This window comes from Haliotis rubra, unplaced genomic scaffold (genome assembly GCF_003918875.1).
Source record: "Haliotis rubra isolate DU_JTF1 unplaced genomic scaffold, ASM391887v1 Scf5, whole genome shotgun sequence".
NCBI classification, from domain to species: domain Eukaryota; kingdom Metazoa; phylum Mollusca; class Gastropoda; order Lepetellida; family Haliotidae; genus Haliotis; species Haliotis rubra.
In genome coordinates this window covers 4,682,681-4,695,596 of record NW_025767190.1, presented here as the reverse complement: position 1 = coordinate 4,695,596, position 12,916 = coordinate 4,682,681, and the positions used below count along the sequence as shown (strand labels likewise).

The window sequence follows — 12,916 nt, the reverse complement described above, 5'->3', positions numbered from 1 at the left end:
ACAATTAGACATGAGTAATGCAAACTGTATATCGCTCCCTTGTCAGCGCGGCATTGTAAACAGATCTCACTCTTTGCAGTTATAGATATTTATTAGTCACAGGCCGAGGCTATTTATAGAATATTCCACGCCGTACCGAATGTTTCTAGTACGTTCGAAAAGTGTTGATGTAAACACTTGTCCCGTAATGACGTGGTAACGAAACAGACACGCATCAGCTGTAATGCCGATTCATATTTGGGTTGTTGTCAGAGACACGCATGAAATGCTGTGACACTGAGTCATTGACGAGGCCAATCTCGACTGATTTGTTTGTTACTTAGTGTACAACCACGCTGGGCGCGCTTGCTGACGTCACAGGTCAGATTACCGCGCATGCGCACAAATCCATCGGCTGCTAACAAGCTCGCGCCGAGGCAATACAACCTTCAGTCAGTATCAATCGTTGAGCAATGGAGCTACCGGTTCTGGGCGATCGGATATTTCAAGCGGATAACATACAAAAGAAACGTTACCGAAAGGTAAATCTATGTTACTTATGTTGTGATTAGGTTTTTATTGCATGTCACGCACATTTCACAAGCTGTCATCGCGATACGGATATTTAAACTGATGCCGATATCAGTGATTTGGCTGCTACGCTGTGTTGACATATGTTTGCCATGAGTTGATCGAGCGTTGCTTAGCCTCAAGGGCAATGAACAACACATGACAGTTGTTTTTTCTTGTTTATTTCAGGGTCGCGTTGAATATCTTGTCAAATGGAAAGGCTACACGTTGAAGTAAGTGTCTATTTCATGTTGATTTCGCTCGCTAGTTTCATTAATGTTATGATACTGCGCACTTTAATCCTTACACATGCGTATTCCAGAGTTGGGAAAATCGATAAGCAATTCCTGAACGGAGCGTAGAATCTTCCAGAAATGTCTCCTTTTCTAATAGTTGTTTACATTGTTAATTTCATGTCTATTTCACAGGCACAGCACCTGGGAGCCTAAAGACAACATACTCGACCCGTTGTTGATTGCGGAGTTCGAAGACAAGTAAGTGTCGAGTTTAGATAAGTTATTTAAACCTCGCGTCGTCTGCACGTGGCGTGGTTTGTTTTTGTTTGTCGGGTGCTCCACCCTCGGTAACTTTGTTTGTATTGATTAAATACTCAGGGTGCTTGGAAACTAACATTCGCGGGCACGGTCGGTGCTGAACTCGAGTTAGTGCTGTCGGGAAACAAACCGGAAGTATACAACGTTTGTTTTCAAATTTAAATTGTTGACGGATGTTTGTTTCTCGTTTTTTAGGCGTCAACACTGGTATGGGAGAAAACGACAGAAGCTGCAGCAGAAGAGGCGACAAAGCCAGGTTAGTTTTTCAAACAAAATAGTGTGAACTTTGTTTATATGTAGGTTTGCATATTTTTATCACGTACTTGGTTGTAAAACCCGAGCTGAATATTAAGTAACGTTATAACTGACGTTAACTTGAACTGAAACGTACATATAATGGAAATATAATTTATATGTTTTATGTAGTTTCATTGATATATTAGCTAAATGACAATTGATGAGCATGTGAGAATATTTTGAATTTATTGAAATGAATTTATATTTAATAATTGGATTTTTTTTTTTCAATTCATACATTTTAAAAATGAAATGAAAATATTAGGATAAGTTTAACGATTTTAGTAACTATTGCAATAAACATAAATTCAGATAACCTTATCATTTAATTAGATTCTTAATGGCCATTTGTCACGTTAATGGAATATGGACCGATCCAGTCTGTCAACATGAGTTTCCATTTGATGAGAATGCTCAGTTGAATGCATGACCAAAATAGCGTGGTATGGGACGCGTGTTTATCGACGGGTTATTTTTAGCTCTGACAAAGCCAGGCGATTCATGGGGGTGATATCATTAGGCCTTGGCCAGTCGCGCGTTTATTTTCGGATTTACGTATCGCAATGTGTATTTGGAGATGGGTTTCTGCTGTTGGGCCCCGAGCCCACGACACACACTGGGGAGGTATGGGGTGGGGGAGGGGTTATGGGAGCACGAGCGGGGAGAGTGATCGAGAGATTTGTGTGGGTGGGTAAGAGAGTACAGTCGCGTTTAGGTCAGGCTGACATTTTCACACGAACGCTGAAGTAAGTTTCATTGGATCAGTGTTTCAAGTGCAGCACTACCCAATTTAAAATAACAGTTAAAACAGCTGTTTCATAAATGCATAAACAAATATACTATTTCATTTGATAGACAATAAATAAACACTACTTTGGGGCAGTTCAAGCAGGTAATCAGTATAAAAATATAAAATACTGATTTAATCTCCCTCGTACCTTTTAATGCTCAAGCCATTCGATAAACGAGACATACCCTGTAGAGATTCGCCTGAGGAGTGAAAACGACAGATTTGAGTGAGCGGCAAAAAATGCCTATAAGCTGTAATGTCATAGACGGGACAGCCGTTTGTCAATCATATATCCGGCTTGACGCCCTGTAAACTGAGACATTGTTTCACGTCTGCTCTACCCCACACTGATAGACTATTTCTCTTGCTCTACATAGATGTCTGCCGGAAGTCCCCAGACAAGCGACACGGTAGCAGACGACAGTGACCTCGACGAACAGGATGAGACACAATCGCTGTACGGCGATAACAACACTCATCCAAATCCAGAACAACAAGATTCTATGAACAACAACTTTTGGAGGCCATTCTTTGGAGGCAATGATGACATTGAAAGTCCCATGTCGGAAGACTCAAGCACTGAGAAAGAGTCGGACAAGGACAGTGATTATGACCCAGAGAATGATATGGAGTCGAGTAAACATGTATCAGGATGTACCGACCGCGACCTCTACTCCGTTGCGGAAAGCGAGGAGGTAAGAGGTCGATCCTCGCCGTGTAGCGACCGAGCGTTCTGGAGCATGCCCTTCGATAAGAAGGTAAACACGGACCTGAATCTGTTACCCCTCACACGTGGAGCCGCGTGCAAAGAAGGGGAGCTAACTGCGTGCGAGGCATTGATCCGACTTGGCGAATGCAGGGACCATCTCAACAACGTTATCGAGCCAATGAAAACCGAGTATCCAGCTAAACAGGAGAGTAACGATCGATACTCCCAAGGCTTTTGTGAAAGGGACTCTGATTCCGCGGCAGTGAAAAGTCGGTCCAAGATGTATTATCCCCCTAATGGAGAGCCCCCGCTAAAAGTGCTTGTTACTGATGTCACCTGTAATTTCATAAAAGTAACGTTTGTGGAAAGTAACACTGAAAAGGGATTCTTCAGAAATTCGGTGGATACGAACTAATTGTGCATATTTCTCCATCACCTCATAGCAGTGAGTCAGTATATTCTACATTTCACAGTTTTGAGTCATCCCCGTCTGCCCGTGTGCAATCGACCCGCACGTGGATGTACCATCGCTGTGTTCTGTGAGGGTCTTAACCTGTGGGACAGAATCTCCAAAAAAAATGGAATTTGTATTTTCGAATGGATATTTGTGATACCTATTTACAGATTCTCTTGTTCGAAATGGATTGTATATTTTGTGAGACTGGAAACTTTTTCCGAAAGTGCGTCCGTCAAAAGTGTAAAGTATCTTCAAATATTAAGATACAGAGGTTTTTAGTGGATACAGAGCAATGTGCATAATAAATCAGAATTTTCTGTGGAAGTATTGATGATTGACCAAAGACCAAACTTTAATAACTTTTGTCGTTTTCACGGGATATATTGTACATATCAGATCCATGTGCTTGGAGATTTTATAACAAACTGGAAATTTCGATTCTAGAAAATATATTTGTGTATGTAATTCGTGCCATACGCTCCGCTGTGACCAGTTATGTACAGTTTCGTTTGGTGTACTTAACACAAATGTTTGAAATAGACAATAGTAGAAATATACCCACCCATCGACATCCTCAATCTGTGGACCATTTTCTGACTTGACATCTGCACTAACAAGTTCATGCCTTGTGTGTGTAGCTATGGACCATGTGCTCGTGATGCACGTGCATGACACATGTCAATTGCTTTTCAAGATGACAATCTCATCAGTCAATGTAACAAAAACATCAGCACTTTTTTCCATCTGCACAAAACACACATTGGTGTAAGCTGGTGTAATGTGATAGTGTATATAAAATCTCTCTTCAAAATCATAATCTTCATTATTGTGTCGTTTATTTAACATTTTACATAAGAACTGTGTGTAGATAAAACGCCGGGCAAAACAAAGTATACACTAGAAAATTAGAAGTCACTGGGCTGAAAAGTCGTAAAAAAAACTTGGGGTCTTAAACATAAACGAAATATACATTTGTTGATCTCATTTTCACCTTCCATCAACTAAGGCTGTATTCATTCTTTTGTCCGGCGGTTTATTATAAACATGTGAAAAAAGATCATGGTATAAGTTTGTGGGATGAATTTATTCATAAAGAGTCAATATTCATCTAAGCAACTTAACGTGTTGAAACTAAGACTGATAGATTTTCACATTCCATGCCATCGTCTACAAGTGTCTACTGTATCAGCTATGTACATCACAGCGGAAACACACATACACGAACTTGAATGATACACGCATTTTGGGATTTGGTGCCAATTTCCAGCCGATACCCAGACACTGTAATTCGTGCTGTGAAATCGAGTCGCTGTCTTGTCTTATTTAAGGTCATCATTAAGTGCGAGATTGATCTACACGAAACAAGATGTGTTGGCAGACAAATGGAATGAATTAAATCCCTTGATTGTCACGTACTGGCACCGAAAATGTTATGCCTGAAAACTGACATATTGGTGTCGAGATGCGGAGGGATGTGTTCAATAAGATGTGGACACAAATCTGCTGTAAAGTATTTGCGTAATTTGAAACGTGTTTATGGATCACAAACGAAAAAAACAATATTGCCGATTGCAGTAGAGCACGGCCTATGACCACCCTGCTTGCTTTTGCACGAAGTTTGTGACAGCACGTCAGCTGATTGATCATTCATGACAGATCCATCAATACAGTGTCAGAACATATCGATGTGATGTTGACTATGCAACTCCCAGGGGAATCCCCTCTTACGTGAAATCTCAAGAGGTGTCCTATTTCTGGGTTAACCAAACTACTGATAACCGCTCGAAACAGTTGAAATATACACTGAGTGGTCAATATATACCATAACACTGTGAATGTGTATGCCTACATTTCGCAGCGCTGTGCCGGTGTGTTGACAGTGACGTTGCCTGGTGCCATTTCTCGGCGATGGAATTCGCCTTGGAGTTGTCCCCCTTGGAATCGCTGATCGTGGGGACACCAGATTATTGTCTTTGATGCTCATGCTCGTGTCTTTCATCAATTGACAATGTTTTCTACCCATTCCACACCACCACACACTTCCAATGTCTCCATATGATGCATGTGCGTTGAGGGGTCAGTGATGTTTGACATAGGAAAATACTGCCTATGTCAACTGTTACAGTCCGTTTGAGACAAAATGATACCGATGAATTGCAATCTAACAAAAAACAAATAGACATAAAAGAATCAAACCAACGCGGACTGCAATAAAAACAACAGACCAACTCTAGGAAAAAATTGCATAATTTGTGTCACCCAAAAATTTAAAAGTTGTTTAAGAAACTGTCATCATTTATTTGTCCGTTTTCCAAGTTTGTTACAAGGTCGCATTGGCAACTAAAGGAACAGCGCGAAAAGCGAGATGCACGTGCATTAGTGACGTCAGAGACATGTGATTACTGTTGATTGACAAAGTGAGAGAAAATGAATGTCTATAATTTACAAAGTCTATGATTTCGTCAAGGATGAAAATGACAGGGGCTCGCCCAAATATGCAATTACTAAGTAATTGCCTGTGCAGTTGGGGTACGTGTCATCTCGCCAGCTCAAAAGTTTGTTGAGAACCCGTTAACGCACGTGTATCTCGCTTTTCGCGCTGTTCCTTTAGTTGCCAATGCGACCTTGCAACAAACCTGGAAATCGCACAAATAAATGATGACAGTTTCTTAAACAACTTTTTTATTTTTGTGACAAAAATTATGCAATTTTTTTTCTAGAGTTGGTCTGTTGTTTTTATTGCATTTCGCGTTGGTTTGATTCTTTTATGTCGATTTGTTTTTGTGTTAGATTGCAATTCATCGGTATCATTTTGTCTCAAACGGACTGTAAATAACGTTTATTTCTCTCTTGTAGCGTATTCATATCATGTCGCTACGTGCACTAATTATGAACTCTATGTTAAACCTCATTTCACCTTACCTCCATTATTAGTTATAACGAAATAATATTAGACGAATGTCTCATTATTTGGTAATCCAAAGGGACGAATATCCTAATTTCAGCACTTCGCACCAGACCAGATTAGCACAAGACGGATTAGCCGGATTACTGTTAAAGGTATATGGAGCTATATTGAGAAACTGTTTGTAACCTTTTATGGTTACGTCAGTGGAATCATCAACACAAGCCTTAACTGACAGTCATGACGTAAGGTGTGCAGAAATTCCAGCGTTACTAACATAGGTAACGTGTTTTTGTTTGTTTCCCAGCCAGTAGGTGTCGCTCAGTGGCTTCCGTACAAATATTTCTGAAATATCAATATAAACCAGTTTTGTACACATGTATGCCGCGACAGTGTCAACGTAGAGGATCGAACTCAGTCACATTTGTGGTGAGAAAGCTCCAAATCATTGGGCCCCATACTTCAGCTGGGGAATTAGGCCAACTCTTAGTCCTTGAATATATATAATTATAATAGTAACAAATAAACACATTTAAATTGAAAAGGAGCTCTAGTGAGTTGGGAGAATCTGGGCTTGCTTCATTTAGGGCTTTAGCATCGCAGTGAGGGCAAACCTGTAGGGACAATAATGTGGCTCTGGGACTGTGAGACAGACTATTGGGGATAAGACCCAGGGACTATACTATGTAGGATACGGCGGGTGTAACCGTCAATGAGGAAACGTTGATGGTATGATGCCACAGTCTAGGTCTAGACCCTGCAATTAATGTCGAGTGACTGGAGACTTCGTCTGTGTAATATGACTATCATTTATTGCAGCGTTGTCCAGATGATAAATCAGAGAAGGCAGACAGGTAAATCGTTCGATTTACACGATTCCAAATTGGCACTAACCTAGACACGTAGATGAGGAGCATCTGTATGCAGCAGCATCGCTCTATGTACAAACCAGAGCTGTGACTCACGCACGACTCTCACCTTAATTTGTTGGACTGACATGCATTACGACGCACATAGGAACATCACTTGTGATCCGGTCGTCATGGCTGCGCGGTCTACTTACAGGGCCTGATATAGTGCCTTGTCATTCCGGAAACCTTGCATTCCAAAGCAGAGAGCTTCGGAAGCCCGTATGATATTTATATTATGTTGAATTTAGTGGATACTGGTAACGCGAAAACGTCTTGTTCCGAATGCCGCTGAAAACCAACCGGGAGTGACAAGGTTCCATTGCATAAAGATCGACGACTGTCGTCACTTTGGCTCTGGATACAATAAAGCAATAGGTTCTCTGTCGACTGAAGTTGCCTACGGATTACCATAAGTCATTATCTTCATACGGATCTAATTATGTCTTCACAAGCAGAGAGATTGCACTGGGACTGCGAGGGGCGATCGACAGCAGACAAGGACGGAGACCTTGGTAGTAATCCGAAAGTTCACCGATACTTAAGTAGGAGTAAGGGTTCCTATTCAAACATCTGTAACACCGAGAGTAGATCAGACACCGTCACATACGAATCTGTGACACCAGGTGCTCCCTCACAGAGCGTGGGACGCTGTCGTCATGTACTATTGAATAAGTGAGTTTGGTGTTAGTTATAGTCGCGCAATACCACGACGCTGGACCAAACAAATTGGACCTATGACACCCAATCTGCGTAGGAATCGAACCCGGTTTGGTAGGTGACGATTTGTAATAGGATCCAAATTGTATAGAAAAAACTTGGGGTTCTACTGGGCACACAGAGCAATTCGAGTTTCTTTATATTGTATTTCGCCAGTCAGTATCCACTGATTTCGGGTTTGAATCCCCTGATCTTGTTTCTAATTATATTGGCACAAACCCCTGCTCGCGGATTTATCCCGAGTGGTGTGAGACCTGCATTACTTCGGGTTGCCTTCCCACATTAAACAGACGTCGCTGAATAATTTTTTAAAGGGGCTTTAACGTCATCCGAATTCACTCTTGAGTCAAGGCGCCCTCTTGGCTGCTGTATATAATGTTTCTCAAAGGTCACAGTAGTCGCTCCTGAGTATTTACAACGGAAATTTCCAGACTACCAAAGTCATCAGCTCTTCCTGTGAAAGTGGTGGCAGTGAACATAACCCGCAGATACATTTATACCGCACCTTTCATCTACAATGACAATATGAGTTTTTGCAACACATAAAAACCTCATAATTTCTTGACATTACGAAAGCCCATAGACTCATATACTCCAGCTCGGATCGATTTCCACAAAGTGCGTCACAGTTCTCTTGTATAATGAACTTTACGTGACATTTGAATTTTCCCATTTCAGTCTATTAACTGTACATACGGTTAACAAGAAAATCGATCAAATGTCTTCAGGTGCAACTAAGGTAGTTCTAATAATAAGACGTGCGTTATTAGTGGCAGTATGAATGAAGAAAGTTCTGGATAAACAATACATATGTATGTTAAGAAAATGGTGATATTGATTTGGACCGTGATTTTGTTGCATCTCCCTGAAACCAGAAGTGTAATGACGGAATCACGACATCATGCATGTTCTGATTATCGGAGAATAGGTGGTCTTTGTTGACCGTGTGGTCAAGGAGGTGTCTTTTCGTGAAAGATGTGACCCTGAGAGGTGACCTCGGTTGTTCCGCTTACAGAACTGGCGACTTAAACTGATGTTTAAGTCACGGCTATCTGCCTTTCGAGTTGTGCCCCCTGTGTTTGCCAGGATTCAATTCACCTGTCTTGTCCACCTTCCCCGTGGATTTCACCAAGGCAGTTAACACCTGGGACCTGAGTAGCCGTTAAATGTCCCTTTGGATGAAGCAGACACTCCACGACTGACTGCAGTTCAAAGAACTAATTTCCTCCGTGGTTTTGTGGATTAGAGACAGACAGACAGACAAACGCGCATACAGATGGACACAGGCAGACGCACCACGCACACACGCGCACATAGGCATAGTTGTCTGGTTTGTTGTTTAACGACAAATGTGACCAGTTCGACTCTTCGGCGTAAATGTAGATGTGAATGATTGCTGGATACTTATTACATTTGAATTAATGGGTTCGAATCAACTTGTTGGGTTTGGTTGTTGTTTTACGCCGCACTCGACAATATTCCAGCGATATGACGGCGGTCTGTACCAGTCTGGACCAGACAATCCAGTGACCAAAAGCATGAGCATCGATCTGCGCAATTGGTATACGATCTTGTGTGTCAACCAAGTCAGCGACCCTGACCACCCGATCCCGTTAGTCGCCTCTTATGACAAGCATGGGTTGTTGAAGATCAATTCTTACCCGTATCTTCACGGGTGTGTACTAAAGTGAGAGGTTCATGCAGCTGGTGACAGTCCGGACTAATGCCCCACTCTACATAAGCCACGTTTACTCAATATGTTTGATCACAACTTTCTTTATAAGGTATGGTTGATCACACCTCTCTACATAAGGCATGTTTGATCACCATTTTCTACATAAGGTATGTTTGATCACCACTTTCTACATAAGGCATCTTTGTTCACCATTTTCTACATAAGGCCTGTTTGATCACCATTTTCTACATAAGGTATGTTTGATCACAACTTTCTACATAAGGTATGTTTGATCACCACTTTCAACATATGTCACTTTTAACCACCACTGACTGCACGTGTTTAATCTTCACTGACTATACAGGATATGTTTGATCTTCACTAACTAAATTTATACAGAACATACTTCATTTAACACAACTGCTACACAAGACATGTTTAGTCATCACTGAAAACATAGGTCCCGGTTGACGAAACGTTCTGGTTACATTGGATAACCACGAAACCACAGTCTACGAAGGATATACTTGATCACCAGATTCTAGAGTATAGACTACACCTAATGGGTTTGATCACCACATCCAGGATTAGACTAACTCGCACCATGAATATATATGGACTTGATAGACTTGACGTAGGTCAGGTCAGACTTACCTGGGTGGATTCCTCAACATCGTTATTAAACTAAATCGTCTAAAAGATTTGAAACTAATCAGTAGCCTAAACTGTGATATGCGATAGCTGAAAAAAATGAACACCCTAAGTTTACATGCATATGTATATTGACGAGAGCACGGTTCCAGGACGCCTTGACATGCTGTGTGAACTTTCACGGAAGAGCAAATGTTGTCTGGGTTTGAGGTTGTAGTAGTATTTTGGTAATGACCTTTGCCCTTTTCATGGGATATACTTCATATTTACATGACTTGTATGATAAAATATGGATTAAATGACAAATACGAGAATATCTCATTCATCAAAAGGAATCTAATTTCGAAATTCCAGGCTCGACGTCTGTATATCTACATGTGAAGCAGCAACAAATCAAAACCGGATCATCGATTGCAAACTGAGCGTGTAAAATATATGACTGATATGTCTGAAGAAACGACTTAATTCCATGTCTGGAATGAAGCCCTTTATTTTACCATTTTGTATTCTTTGGGTAAATTAGAACAATAAGATGATGAAAACGCCAGTGGTATGACAACTCTGGATACTACGATGTTCTTCAAATCCGATTTGATTCCCGATCTGAACCTGGGCACGAAATCCCCACACCGATCATCGTCAGCGTAGCTGTGGCCTTGGTGTCACGAATATATAAGGAACACCTGCATCATTTCGGGTTTTCCTCCTACAATAAACAGCCCGCTATGATGTAACTGTTCAAATAGGCACTGCATCAATCTCACTACCTAATGCACTTTTCATCCAAGAAGATGAAAATCATGTTATTGATGAGAAAATGGAATATTGACGAACAAACGTATACCAAAGTATTAAAGTCTGAATCCAACCATTTCGGGAATAATTCTATAGAACAAATGTAGCAGACTCTGATGCAACTGACAATCTTGTTTTAGTTCAATGGTATCCGTGTAAAAAAATATTTTTTTCGCAAGAAATGTAGATTGCAAAGGTTGCTTGTAGGTTTAACAGCTCACAATGTTCTTAACGGATTACGGAATCTAGGAACTAACAGCAGGGTAAGTATCAAGTCTATTGGCAGAACATTAAGATCCGTACGATGGAGTTGGGAGCCAAACACGACACTGTGCCAGGCACTTTGATTGCATTGGTGCCACAGTTGCCAGGTGTATGTCATGATAACGGCAGAAAGGACAGACAGTGGACAGACCCAGGACAGAACGGTCACGGCTCACTCAAACATCTAAGGAACCAGTTCATGACTGTGATGTCATCAGTATCTACTGTCTGGTCCCCGGACACGCTGTCGGTCGTTTTCCGACACTGTGCACCTTTCCGGGTGATCAAGTTGGCACAACGACTGAAAACCATGAATTGGCATAAGGTCTGGTGAGGGGAGGTTCAAGCCGTTCAGAAATCGGTTTGCGAGCGTAAGCATGTATCGTGAACAGACAGACATCAGAGCCTGTAGTTATCTCTCTTATCTCATTTAATGGTAGAAGCATAATGATTTGTGCCAGGATTTGTAACAAGGAAACAGCGAAACGTGTTCAGCCCGTCTTGCAAACAGACGTGTCTTAATACAGGCTCTCAGAGAAGTATGTCACCGAATACAGAATGAGGTAATCCGACGACTAACACCCTTGCAAGAGTTCGTGTGCGGGCGTGTCTTGAAGCCAGTAGGGAACATCACGATATTGACTTTGATCATTTTTATTCCTTCCAAGGGTGTCTTTAAATCTCAGACATATTGTTTACGGTGACTGCAAACTGACAGTATACGCCCATGTCCTCGTAGGTCTTGTGTTGTCTCTGCCAATGTACAAATTTCAGTTTATTTGCTTATTTCGTTTTTGAACTCGCCACATGAGGAATAGGTTCTTGTTAGACGTGTTTTGTTGTTTGACTTAATGCCATTTCTTCGTCTTCAAACAGTTGAATTCAGTAAAACAGAGTTTAACATTGATGGAAGCCTCAACTTTTAAACGGACAAATTATCATATTCAAATTATATACTGGTTGCTGCTCACATGGTGTATTAAATAACAACCGCCTCCTAAAAAGAATCATTTGAATAATTCAGCACAAATTATAGTTGCAAATTGATGTGTTCCAAAAGATCTGTATTTAAAGAACTTCATTCTTCATTTACGAAATTGGGCAAAATAAACTGATGAATAATCATAAAATAATATGTTTAAAACCATCCATCAGAAGAAAACCTTCTGGTAATATATGACGCCTCTCTTCAATTAGACACTGTCTCGTAATGCATGGCAATGCAAATAACAACAGCTTCGTTTTAACCAGGATATCTGGATATGGCGTTTCGACTTGTCAACGTTTAGGAAAAGATTCTGAGTATTTCGAGATAAACAATATTTTAATATGTCCACATCGAGATTTTTCGAGGTGTTTTCTCTTTTGTCATAGTTATTCACAAAAACGAGGTTGTTTAAATTCAACAATGCGCAACAACGAGCGTCTAAAACAATGCATAACCATATGCTCTTTAAAAATCTTTTTAAACTCCTGTTTTGAATATTATTCAACAGTTGTAAATTTAGTTGAACGTGGCTCGAATGGTTCGATTCGGCTTGAACTCAGATCGTGTTTAAGGTTGGTTGGTTGGTGTTTAACGCCACACTCAGCAATATTCCAGCTATATGGCGGCGGTCTGTACATAATCGAGTCTGGACCA

The 12,916-nt window shown here is 40.9% G+C and overlaps 1 protein-coding gene across 1 annotated transcript; it reads left to right on the top strand.

Moving 5' to 3' along the window:
* The first annotated feature begins 361 nt into the window (after positions 1–361).
* Positions 362–4,173, top strand: LOC124291705 (chromobox protein homolog 8-like). Its single transcript, XM_046728765.1, has 5 exons — positions 362–521; positions 739–782; positions 978–1,043; positions 1,299–1,359; positions 2,568–4,173. Exons 1-5 carry the CDS (start codon positions 453–455, stop codon positions 3,312–3,314), a joined length of 987 nt encoding a protein of 328 aa, XP_046584721.1. The 5' UTR covers positions 362–452; the 3' UTR covers positions 3,315–4,173.
* The last annotated feature ends 8,743 nt before the right edge of the window (positions 4,174–12,916 follow it).